The following is a 12007-nucleotide window of genomic DNA, read 5'->3' on the forward strand; positions in this document are numbered from 1 at the left end:
TTAACTGTTAAAATGGCCAGTGGCAAAAGAGGATTTGTTCAGGATAGACACAAGAGGCTATACTGACACCCAGCAAATGTACAGCTCCGTGGTGTAGTGATTAACGACATAGCCTTTCACGTGGAGACCCTGGTTCGATTGATTCGTGGCGACCCTGGTTTGAACCTGGTTCGAAGGGCAACACTTTTTATTGTGGGCCAGCTGAACTAGGCTTGCCTGTTTATATGGGAGGCTTAACCTATTTTTATAATTGTCAGCATTTTCATTGATTCATCTGTATGTTTACAGAAAATTTGGACTGTCAAAGTTAACGCATTAACCCGTATGATTCATTTAAAATAATAATTTAAGTGTGGAGAATATAATTCAACCGCATGTACTGAAACAATAAAATGTAGTACAGTGGTTCCCAACTCCGGTCCTCGAGTACCCCCAACAGCACACATTTTTGTTGTAGGCCTGGAAAAGCACACCCAATTCAGTTAAGTGAGAGCCTGATAATTAGTTGACAAATTGAATCAGCTGTGCTTGGCTGGGGCTACAATGAATATGTGTACTGTTGGGGGTACTTGAGGACCGTAGTTGGGAACCACTGTTCTAGTTGAACCACCCTACACATACAGCCTAAGATATCCGATTGCCCAATGACTAGGCTTTTGTAAATTGAATGTTGGGTGAACTGCTCCATGACAAGTTCTGTGATGTGAAATAACAAAGGAAGTGCCCACACCTACTTTTGGCCCCTTGAAAAAGAGGGGGCAACATATTAAAGAGCTGTATTTCCTAAGCCCTTCCTCCAATTTGAATGTGAATACCCTCAAATTAAAGTTCAGAGACTGAATGTTAAGCCCATAACCATTATTTAACTGTAACTTGAATATATTTTGATAAACAGCCAAAATAACAAAACATGTCAGTGTCCAATTATTTCTGGACTTAACTGTAGCTCTTCCATAGACAGCTTGTGGGCTTTCTGCACAGAAGGAATGTTTGTAGTACTATTTTGATTATATTTTCCTGATTAAATTGCTGATATGCTTGTGCCATAATTTTGGGTTGTATAAATTTGCCAAAATTAGCTACCTCTAAAATCTGATATATGGCTCAATTACATACCACATTACTTGATCTTAATACTGATAATTTAAGTAGAAAATTAGTTTTTCCCTCTTGCCATATACTTCTGGCAGCTTATTGTATTCATCCAGGATCAGCTGTTCTATGGTTAAGTCTCGCTGGGGTCTGGTGACTGGCCTCCTGAGGACCCAGATCTGGATCAGTATTTACAGATCCACTGGTCCCTGATATCAGAGGCACAGAACTACTAAATGCCTGCATCATTTATACCCTCTAGGAATGCCAAACGCAGAGGCTTTGAAGAGAGAAGAGAGATTGTTTTCCTCTTACTAGAGCACACGCAGAAAAACTGTATTTTCACAGTTTGGCATGACACATGCTGTCTATGCATCCAAAAGTGCCTCTACCAGTATGTCCTCACTTTGTTTAGTCCATAGCAATAGGATGTAATCAATAGCTAAATGTTTAAGATAAATATATAAACTGTGACAGCTCAATGACATCTAATGTGGCATTCTCCTGAATGATTGATGAGCACCCTAGCCCACTGGTCAGTATTGACAACAATATTGGTCCTCAAGGTGCTCTTTGTTACTTTTGAAGATGTGTTTTCTAAGGGTTGCATGGAAGACACTCTACTTAAAACAACAATAGACTTGCACACATACATCTCAACATCTCCATTGCGGGGTATCTGGGCCTCTGTAGGTAATCGACTGTTACATGAATCTTAATAAAATGCAGCTTTCCACACCCAGGTCGCGCGCTAGGGATTGCATTGTCCCACTGTAATTGTCAAGAAAACATGTCGACAGCTAATGAAGACAGCCTCTGTGAAAATAGTTTGATGGCAAATGGGGGAGTGGAGGGCTGGAGGGTGGGTGGGGTGACTATAATAATGCTGGAGAAAGAGAGAGAAGTGCCTCCCTCCACACACACACATTAAGAATGTATAAAATAACACTTCACTAGGCAGTTTTTGCCCATTGTATGTGGCCCATTTTAAATTTTTCCGCAACCAGAGTGCTGTATTAGGAAGTGAAGAGGACAATATCACCTACAAGTTCCTGAACCAGGCCAAACCTGGAGACTAAGATGTCTGATACAGAGTTATGAGGCCAAATCAGGAGACTGAAACCTTGACCAGGTTTGCACACACTGCAGCAGGGATTTTGGCCCACTCCACCATACAGACCTTCTCCAGATCCTTCAGGTTTTGGGGCTGTCGCTGGACAATACAGACTTTCAGCTCCCTCCAAAGATTTGCTATTGGGTTCAGGTCTGGAGACCATCCATCCTCCCCTCAATATGGTGCAGTTGTCCTGTCCCCTTTGCAGAAAAGCATCCCCAAAGAATGATATTTCCACCTCCATGCTTCACGGTTGGGATGGTGTTTTTGGGGTCATCCTTTTTCTTCCTCCAAACATGTCAAGTGGAGTTTAGACCAAAAAGCTTTTTTGTCTCATCAGACCACATGACCTTCTCCCATTCCTTCTCTGGATCATCCAGATGGTCATTGGCAAACTTCAGACGGGCCTGGACATGCGCTGGCTTGAGCAGGGGGACCTTGCGTGCGCTGCAGGATTTTAATCCATGACGGCGTAGTGTGTTACTAATGGTTTTCTTTGAGACTGTGGTCCCTGCTCTCTTCAGGTCATTGACCAGGTCCTGCCTTGTAGTTCTGGGCTGATTCTCACCTTCCTCATGATCATTGATGCCCCACGAGGCGAGATCTTGCATGGAGCCCCAGACCAAGAGAGATTGACCATCATCTTGAACTTCTTAAATTTTCTAATAATTGCACCAACAGTTGTTGCCTTCTCACCAAGCTGCTTGCCTATTGTCTTGTAGCCCATCCCAGCCTTGTTCAGGTCTACAATTGTATCCCTGATGTCCTTTTACAGCTCTCTGGCCATTGTGGAGAGGTTGGAGTCTGTTTGAGTGTGTGGATAGGTGTCTTTTATACAGGTAATGAGTTCAAACAGGTGCAGTTAATACAGGTAATGAGTGGAGAACAGGAGGGCTTCTTAAACAAAAACGAGCAGATCTGTGAGAGCCGGAATTCTTACTGGTTGGTAGGTGATCAAATACTTATGTCATGCAATAAAATGCAAATTCATTATTTATTTAATTATTAATTATTTCATACAATGTGTTTTTCTGGATTTTTGTTTTAGATTCCGTCTCTCACAGTTGAAGTGTACCTATGATAAAAATTACAGACTTCTACATGCTTTGTAAGTAGGAAAACCTGCAAAATCGGCAGTGTATCAAATACTTGTTCTCCCCACTGTACATAGACAATGCAGTAGTCAGACTACCAACACCAAGGCTGTGGGTTTGAATCCCTCTGAGGTCACATACAAATCTCCGACATCAGGATGGTGATTCTGTACTTTTCAATCTGAACATTGTAGATAAAACAATGTAAAATATAAAGTGTATTTTTTCAACCAAATGGTTGAGTGATGATCAACTGGGAACAATGAGCACAGTGATAGTAAAAGGTATTTTAATATAGCATGTCTTTCTAAATGTTTGTTGTACTCAGTCAGTGTCAGATGGGATTTGAGATTTGAGAAAAAAAAAAAAAATTGATGATCTGTTTGGTTTTCTGTACTAAGAGTGGTGAGATATTACCACATACTTGTGTGAATAGTACCAAAGTGTCTAAAACAACAGATAGGGAAGTGACTTGTGTTGGACACTGGTGCAGTGGAGCTGCCAGCAAAGAGGGAGAAATGAAGATAATTTGCTTTGATAAGCTCTGATTTGCTATTATGTCAGTACTCAGGGTTAATCATAACATTCTGAAGAAACAATGTAGAATCCTGACTCAACTACCAACCATTTAGGCATGATCAATCACTATTCATTTTATGTTTTTAAGGATGAATAGAAGTTTCCTTTCCGGAGAGAGTTATTGATTTAAAACATTCACTTAGTGTTATTCTTGTTTTCAGTATTACACCTGGCATAATGCACTTATCCAAAATCTGCCAAATGTCCACTAGGCAATATTTTCAACCATGTAGACTGAAACCTAAAGGAAATGCAATGTTGTACTATACATTTCCTGTGACATACAGAATGCGACATACCTTCTTATATTTTGTAATGTTAAGCATCATCCCTACTGTGAATCATGGTGGTGTCAGGATCATCACCATTAGAACATCATCCCTACTCAGAAGCATGGTGGCGTCATCACCCATAGAACATTAAATCTACAAAAAAGGCATTCACGAAAACGAAAAAGTTTATTTTACACAATGAACAAATCAAATCCCTTAAATGTGTGGATAATTGTGGGTAGATCCTCATATAATCCGAAACATATCATCCGATATGCACTGACACAGTAACAGGTGAAAAGGTGGGGTAGCTTCTATAGGGATTTTATGACAGCCTGCATCTCAAATTTCGTTTTCCAGTTTCGCACATTTGACCCCTGCAAGCAGTTGTGGTGCAGCCATCCTGACAACCCCTACTTCTGCAAAACCAAGAAAGGACCTCCCCTGGATGGGACAGAGTGTGCACCTGGGAAGGTGAGATTTCCTGCCCTCTTCTATTTGCACTTCTGGTTAGATGCTAACTGCATTTTGTTGTACTGTACTCATACTGTTCAAAGTTTAATCTAATCTAATAATGACCCTTAACCTCTGTACCAATTTTGACCATGACCCCAACCTCTAACTGAGGAATGCACTTTCTAACTTTTCTCAGTCTCCTCCAGTTTTAAATTTTAGGAGGAGATGAGGTCCTGGTCCACACCTGCGGAGTACCTGGTTTGGGGGGCCCGTTGCTGTCCCTGTCCTTGTCCACCTGGTCATACTTTTGACCTAGTCTAGAATCAAATAGACTCTGGATTTAGCCCAGAGAAATGTTTTATTCTAATTGGACTCTAAATATCTCACCGGGCACAGCCAGAAGTGGACTGGTCACCCCTCTGAGCTTGGGTCCTCTCTAGCTTTCTTCCTAAAATTCGGCCTTCTTAGGAAGTTTTTCCTAGCCACTGAAATTCAACACTACTGTTGTTTGCTCCTTGGGGTTTAAGGCCGGGTGTCTCTGTAAAGCACTTTGTGACAACTGCTGTTGTAAAAAGGGCTTTATAAATAAATTTGATTGATTGATTGATTAACCGTGACCTCTGTCCTCAATCTACTCCCTTAGATTTAACCCTAAACTCTAACCATGAGAACTGACCTCAAACCGTACCATGCCTTTCCATGACCAATCTCCAACCTCTGTCTAACTTGTCACTGGCCTGGCTGTCTCTATCTGTCTGACTGACTTTCCTGTTAGTCTTAATCTAATCTCTCCTCTGGGTTTGCAGTGGTGTTATAAAGGTCACTGTATGTGGAAAAATGCCAACCAGGTGAAACAGGATGGTTCCTGGGGCTCCTGGACTAAATATGGTTCTTGTTCTCGTTCCTGTGGAACCGGGGTCCGCTTCAGAACCCGCCAATGCAACAACCCAGTGTAAGGCCTTGAAATAAATTCTCCCCTGGCTCCTCCCCCACAATTATGGCCCCTCCCATAGCACCACACTCCCATGGCTACAGGAAGACAGAACCTCAACAATGGGTCACACTGTGTAACACTATGACTACTGACTATGTATAATTTTCTTAGTAGTATTGTCGTAATGTTTGTGTATCTCCACTTGCCTAAGACCATCAAATGGTGGTGCAGACTGTCCTGGGGTGAACTATGAGTACCAGCTGTGCAACACAGAGGAGTGCCCCAAACACTTCGAGGATTTCCGGGCTCAGCAGTGCCAGCTACGCAACTCTCATTTTGAGTTCCAAAACCGTAAACACCACTGGCTGCCCTACGAACACCCTGATGGTGAGAAAGGCTTCTTTCACCCTTGATGAGAGCCAGTGTATGTGCATATTTGTGCATGTGTGTATTTGTGCGTGTGTGTATAGTTTTGTGTATATGTATAAGATTTAGGAACAATAACAGGAAGGGTTATTTTTCTGGTCCCAATGAGGACAAAGGCTATTTAGGCTTTGTGGTGAGGTGTAGTGTGGTTTCAGTTGCGATTAGGGTTAGAAATAAGGATAATGGTATAAGCGTTAGGGTTAAGGTAGGTTTTTGGGGCTTACGGTTCATAGTAGGTTTAGTAGGTTATGATTAGGCTTACAGAAGGAAGCCCTGTTTTGTGGTGTGCTGGCGGGTAACCAAAGACTTAGGGTTAGTTTTCGGGCCTACACCAAAGACTTAGGGTTAGTTTTCGGGCCTACACCAAAGACTTAGGGTTAGTTTTCGGGCCTACACCAAAGACTTAGGGTTAGTTTTCGGGCCTACACTAAAGTCTTAAGGTTAGTTTTCAGGCCTACACCAAAGACTTAGGGTTCAGTTTCGGGCCTACACCCAAGACTTTGGGTTTAGGCCGAGACCAAAGACTCAGGATTCGAGCCTACACCAAAGACTTAGGGTTCAGGTCTACATCAAAGACTTATGGTTAGGGTTCAGGCCTACACCAAAGACTTAGGGTTAGGGTTCAGGCCTACACCAAGTTGACGAATGCTTTATAGAAAGTAAAGAATTTCATGCATCTCTCATCAAATTTGCATAATGGCATAGAGGTGTTTCTTCTAGGGTATTTTAAAATACAACCAATGACCTAGGACCTAGGTTAAAGAACAGGAAATAGGTTAGTCCAAAGGTTCCCAAATGTTTTCAGTTTTGGTACCACTAGATTAATTTTGCCTTGCACCTCTGAAGTACCCCCACATGGCGCTTCGACCAGTAAAGCTTCAGTCTTCTGGGTCTTCTCAAGTATCTTTTGCCAAACTCCAAAGGGGCTGTCATGGGCCTTTAATTGATTAGCAAGTTTTGTCTGGCCGCTCTACCATCAAGGCCTGGTGGTGCTGCAGAGGTGGTTGACTTTCCAGAGGGTTCTCCAAACAGGAACTCTGTAACGCTGTTAGAGTGACCATTGGGTTTTTGGTCAGCTTCCTGACCAAGACCTTTCTCCCCTGATTGGTCAGTTTTGCCAGGCAGATCCAAGAAGTGTTGTTGGTTCCAAACTTCTTTCTTTGAAAAATGATGGAGCACACTGTGTTCGTGGGGACCTTCAATACTGCAGGCTATTTTGGTCTCCTTCTCCAGATCTCTGCCTTCAACACAATCCTATCTCAGAGCTCTGTGGACAATTCAATTGACCTAATGGCTTGTTTTTTGCTCTGACATGCACTGTCAACTGTGGGACCTTATATAGGCAGGTGTGTGCCTTTCAAAATCATGTCCAATCAATTGAAGTTATCACAGTTGGAATCCAATCAAGTTGTAGAATTATCTCAAGGATGATCAATTGAAACAGGATGCACCTGAGCTTAATTTCAAGTGTGTTATTCTTAGGAACTAGTCAGAAAACATGTAAATGTGATATTTCAGTTTTTCACTTTTTTAAATAAATGTTTTAAGGTTATAATTTTTTTCTTTATCATTATTGTGTATTGACTATAAATTGATAAGGAAAATGTAATATAACAAAATGTGGATAAGGTGAATGGGGCTCAATACTTTCTGAATGCACTGCATTTATCTACATATGTTATTTACTGTAGCAAGCCTCTGGAAGTAGACATTACCACTTCATTTGGATATATTGAAGAATTACAAGCCAAAAAGCTGCCACCTATACTAGTGCTATCTTTACTCTTTTTCAGCCAATAAGGGCCATCTTTATTGTGTTTCAGGCAAAAGGGTGCCTCCTGCACAATGTTTCAGCCAATAGCATGCCTCTTGTACTTATTTTCAGCCCATTTGGTGCCATTTGTAATGTGTTTCATCAATAACATGTGCCACCTATACTGTGTTTCAGCCAATAAGAGGTGTCATTTGTACTGCCAGTCAAAGGAGACAGCTGATGTGGTGTACATGAAACAGTTGGTGCATGATGGGACACGGTGCTCCTACAAAGACCCCTATAGTATCTGTGTCAGAGGAGAGTGTGTGGTGAGTTACCTAACCCTAACCTATCCTCTACAGTTTCTGTGTCAGAGGAAGGGTGTGGTAAGTTACCTAACCCTAACCCTAACCCATACAGTATCTATGTCAGAGGAAGGGTGTGGTGAGTTACCTAACCCTAACCTAACCCCTACAAGTATCTATGTCAGAGGAAGGGTGTGGTGAGTTACCTAACCCTAACCTAACCCCTACAGTATCTGTGTCAGAGGAGAGTGTGTGGTGAGTTACCTAACCCTAACATAACCCATACAGTATCTGTGCTTGAGGAGAGTGTGTGGTGAGTTACCTAACCATAACCTATCCCCTACAGTATCTGTGCTTGAGGAGAGTGTATGGTGAGTAACTTAAATCGGTCAGTGATACTGTACTGCTTTTATTATATGCCTGAACAGCATACAGCATTTGACAGTACAAGTGTAAAATATTATTACTGAAAATTAATGCTTAAATGTAGTCCACTTTCTGAGGTGGAAGATAAAAGTGTATATTTTAAGTGTTGGAGATAATGTACAGTAAATGTGAAGCGAAATGAAAAATGCATATCTTTGAAACATTTTGTTGTTAAAACAGATCTATGTTGGCTCTGTCTTCCAGAAAGTGGGCTGCGACAAAGAGATTGGTTCCTCCAAGGTGGAGGATAAGTGTGGAGTGTGTGGAGGCGACAACTCTCACTGTCGCACTGTCAAGGGAACATTCACACGCACCCCCAAAAAAGCTGGTAGGGAACACACAACACAGCGACACGCAGCTATATCAGCCCCTCACCTACCAACAGTCCTCTTACTGTGTCCATTGATTAGCAAACAGTCCCCTCACTTTATCCATTGCTAAGCAACAGTCCTCTCACTTTTTATCATTGCCTAGCAACAGTGTTATCACTGTCCATGGCTTAGCAAGAGTGTTATCACTGTGTCCACCGCCTAGCAACAACGTTATCAGTGTCCATCGCCTAGCATAGTGTTATAAATATATCCATTGCCTAGCAACAATATATTCATCCTTTATATCTTATTGTATTGGTCTCATATATACTAGAGCATACTAGATATATACTGTTTTTGTGAAAATGCTTGTGTTTTCGCCCCCAAACAATGCTTGAATGGATTAAATGTCTAAAGTAGATTATCCCGCGCTTGATATGGCGTGACATCCACACATTTCACTATAAATAGTGTGTTTGTGGTAGAAACATATTTTTTATGTGTTCATCAGTATTGCATTGCCATGCTGTTTAATCAGAGAAAAAAATCCGGAAATGAATAACATGTTGGTCGTAACAGCTAGGAGGCCATTTCTGAAAGTCACAGTTCAAAACACAATTCTGTCTTAGTCTTATCTTACTAAGCTAGACTTTGTGTATTTATTTCCTGCTTTACATCTGTTTTTAGCTCACGTGGTTGAGGGTTTTATACACAATTAAGTTTCACATAGTTTCCTAGTCTTACCAGAATTCTTTACTCTGATAAAACTCAGTAATCCTTGGCCTCCTTTCAGTACAATGTGTGACTGCATATCACTGTAACAAACATTAACACAGAGGACTTATGCCTGTTAGAAATTAGGGCTTCCCTGACAGGCACGCAGGTCAATAGACTCCAGGTTATATTCCCTCTATAGTGAATCACTGCTAGAGAGGTTGTTTATATTCCCTTTATAATGAAGGACACAATTGATATTCTACTCTGTATCAAAACACACAGAGACAATTTATCTCTAGGTTCATTACATCTATCAGACAGTTTGATTCAAGCAGGAAAACAAATGAGTTGGTGAAGCTGTAACTGAATCAAGAAAAATAATAAATCAAACTAGGGACCAGTGTGGAGTCAACCCAGCTGACATAGTGATAGCAGACAGGTCATAGAGATTGTATAAAGTCAACCCAGTCTGGCCTTCAGGAGTCCTGAGGGAAACCATGTCCAGCCTGCTGTCTAACCTGCAGAGCTGAAAGTCACTCTGACCCTCAGAACTAATGAGATAATGTTTCTACGCCCTGACTCCACTTTTACCTGAAATGAGAACTAGTGGGACACCTTGGCAATACTATGCAATACTTGGTGATGCAGGGAAACACTAGGAAAAGTGAGGCAAGGTTAGTTGGGTAATGCACTCACAGAATATAATAGTTTTGTGTGCACAAGATATTTAAGTATTTGTTGTTATATTACCCAATCTGATATACTACAAGGAGCACAGGCTGTAATTTAGTTTGGAGAGATAATGCCTTACTTCAGACCCCAATGGTAATAGGTTGTGTCTGTCTCTCTCTCTGTCTGTCCTGTCTGTTGACGCTTCTCTGTCTCTCTGTCTGTCGACTTTTGTCTGTTTCTGTCTTTCTCTGTCTTGCTGTCTGTTGATGTTTCTCTGTCTCTGTCTGTAGACATTTGTCTGTCTGTTTTGGGTTCAGTCCCATTTTGTCTGTCTTTGCTATTTGTCTCTTTGTCTCTGTCCCTGTCTCTGCCTTTGTCTCACTGTCTCTGTCCCTAAAACTGTCCCTGTCTCTGCCTTTGCCCTGGTCTCTCTCCCTTACTGTTTTCTTTTTCGTGTCCTTTTCCCTGTCTCTCTGTTTCTGTCTCTGTCTCTGACTATTTTCTTGTCCCTGTCTGTTTCTGTCCCTGACTCTTTCCTTGTCTCTGTCCTTGTCTCTGTCTCTCTCCCTGACTCTTTCCTTGTCCCTGTCTCTGTCCTTGTATCTATGTCTCTGTCCCTGACTCTTTCCCTGTCTCTGTCCTTGTCTCTCTGTCCTTGTCTCTCTGTCTCTGTCTGTGTGTTCACCTCAATGTTTTATTTACATTCACTCACACACAGAGCAGAGCAGATGAACAATATTTATTTTCACAAATGATTGAAATAATACTAGTTTTTGACCTGTTCCTGAAGTGCCTCAGTCACATTAATAATGTCTTGACTCATGGATGCTGTCATCTCACTGCTTATAGTGATGTCACATCCTCCAGCTCTTCAATTCTGGCAAACACTAGAATTGCAAGATGGAATGTGCAGACACATTCCTGTCTGAAAGGCATAGGGAATATGCAGATGGTTTCATGTCCAACTGGCATTGGGAATTTGCAGACGGATTCCTGTCCAACTGGCATTGGGAATATGCAGGCACATTCCTGTCCGACAGACGTAGGGAATATGCAGACGGATTCCTGTCCAACTGGCATTGGGAATATGCAGACCGATTCCTGTCCTACTGGCATTGGGAATATGCAGACAGATTCATGTCCAATTGGCATTGGTAATGTGCAGACATATTCCTGTCCAACTGGCATTGGGAATATGCAGACAGGGTTCATGTCCGACTGGCATTGGGAATATGCAGACGTATTCCTGTCCAACTGGCTTTGGGAATATGCAGACATATTCCTGTCCCACTGGCATTGGGAATATGCAGACCGATTCCTGTCCAACTGGCATTGGGAATATGCAGACAGATTCATGTCCAACTGGCATTGGGAATATGCAGCCAGATTCCTGTCCGACTGGCATTGGGAATATGCAGACAGGGTTCATGTCCGACTGGCATTGGAAATATACAGACGGGTTCCTGTCCCACTGGCATTGGGAATATGCAGACGTGTTCCTGTCCAACTGGCATTGGGAATATGCAGACATATTCCTGTCCAACTGGCATTGGGAATATGCAGACGTATTCCTGTCCAACTGGCATTGGGAATATGCTGACATATTCCTGTCCAACTGGCATTGGGAATATGCAGACGGATTCCTGTCCAATTGGTATTGGGAATATACAGACAGATTCATGTCCGACTGGCTTTGGGAATATGCAGACAGATGCCCTTCTCCAAATGCCAACACACTCAGCTCAAATAATATCCTCTAGAGGGATTATTTCTTAATACAAATAATGCAATACACACAACAGCTAACAACAACAAACAAGAAATTGATGGACATTGGAGGAAAAACTCCCATGTGA

At 41.9% G+C, this 12007-nt stretch overlaps 1 protein-coding gene across 1 annotated transcript in view; it reads left to right on the top strand.

The window, feature by feature from the left end:
- The window catches only part of adamts3 (ADAM metallopeptidase with thrombospondin type 1 motif, 3), a 107056-nt gene that overhangs the window by 78813 nt on the left and 16236 nt on the right, over nt 1–12007 (top strand). The window contains exons 12-16 of the mRNA XM_034296557.1: nt 4512–4625; nt 5414–5559; nt 5753–5928; nt 7916–8049; nt 8656–8779. Coding sequence (XP_034152448.1) covers nt 4512–4625; nt 5414–5559; nt 5753–5928; nt 7916–8049; nt 8656–8779 — 694 coding nt within the window. The remainder of the gene's footprint in view (nt 1–4511; nt 4626–5413; nt 5560–5752; nt 5929–7915; nt 8050–8655; nt 8780–12007) is intronic.

Source organism: Esox lucius, chromosome 13 (genome assembly GCF_011004845.1).
Source record: "Esox lucius isolate fEsoLuc1 chromosome 13, fEsoLuc1.pri, whole genome shotgun sequence".
Taxonomy (NCBI): domain Eukaryota; kingdom Metazoa; phylum Chordata; class Actinopteri; order Esociformes; family Esocidae; genus Esox; species Esox lucius.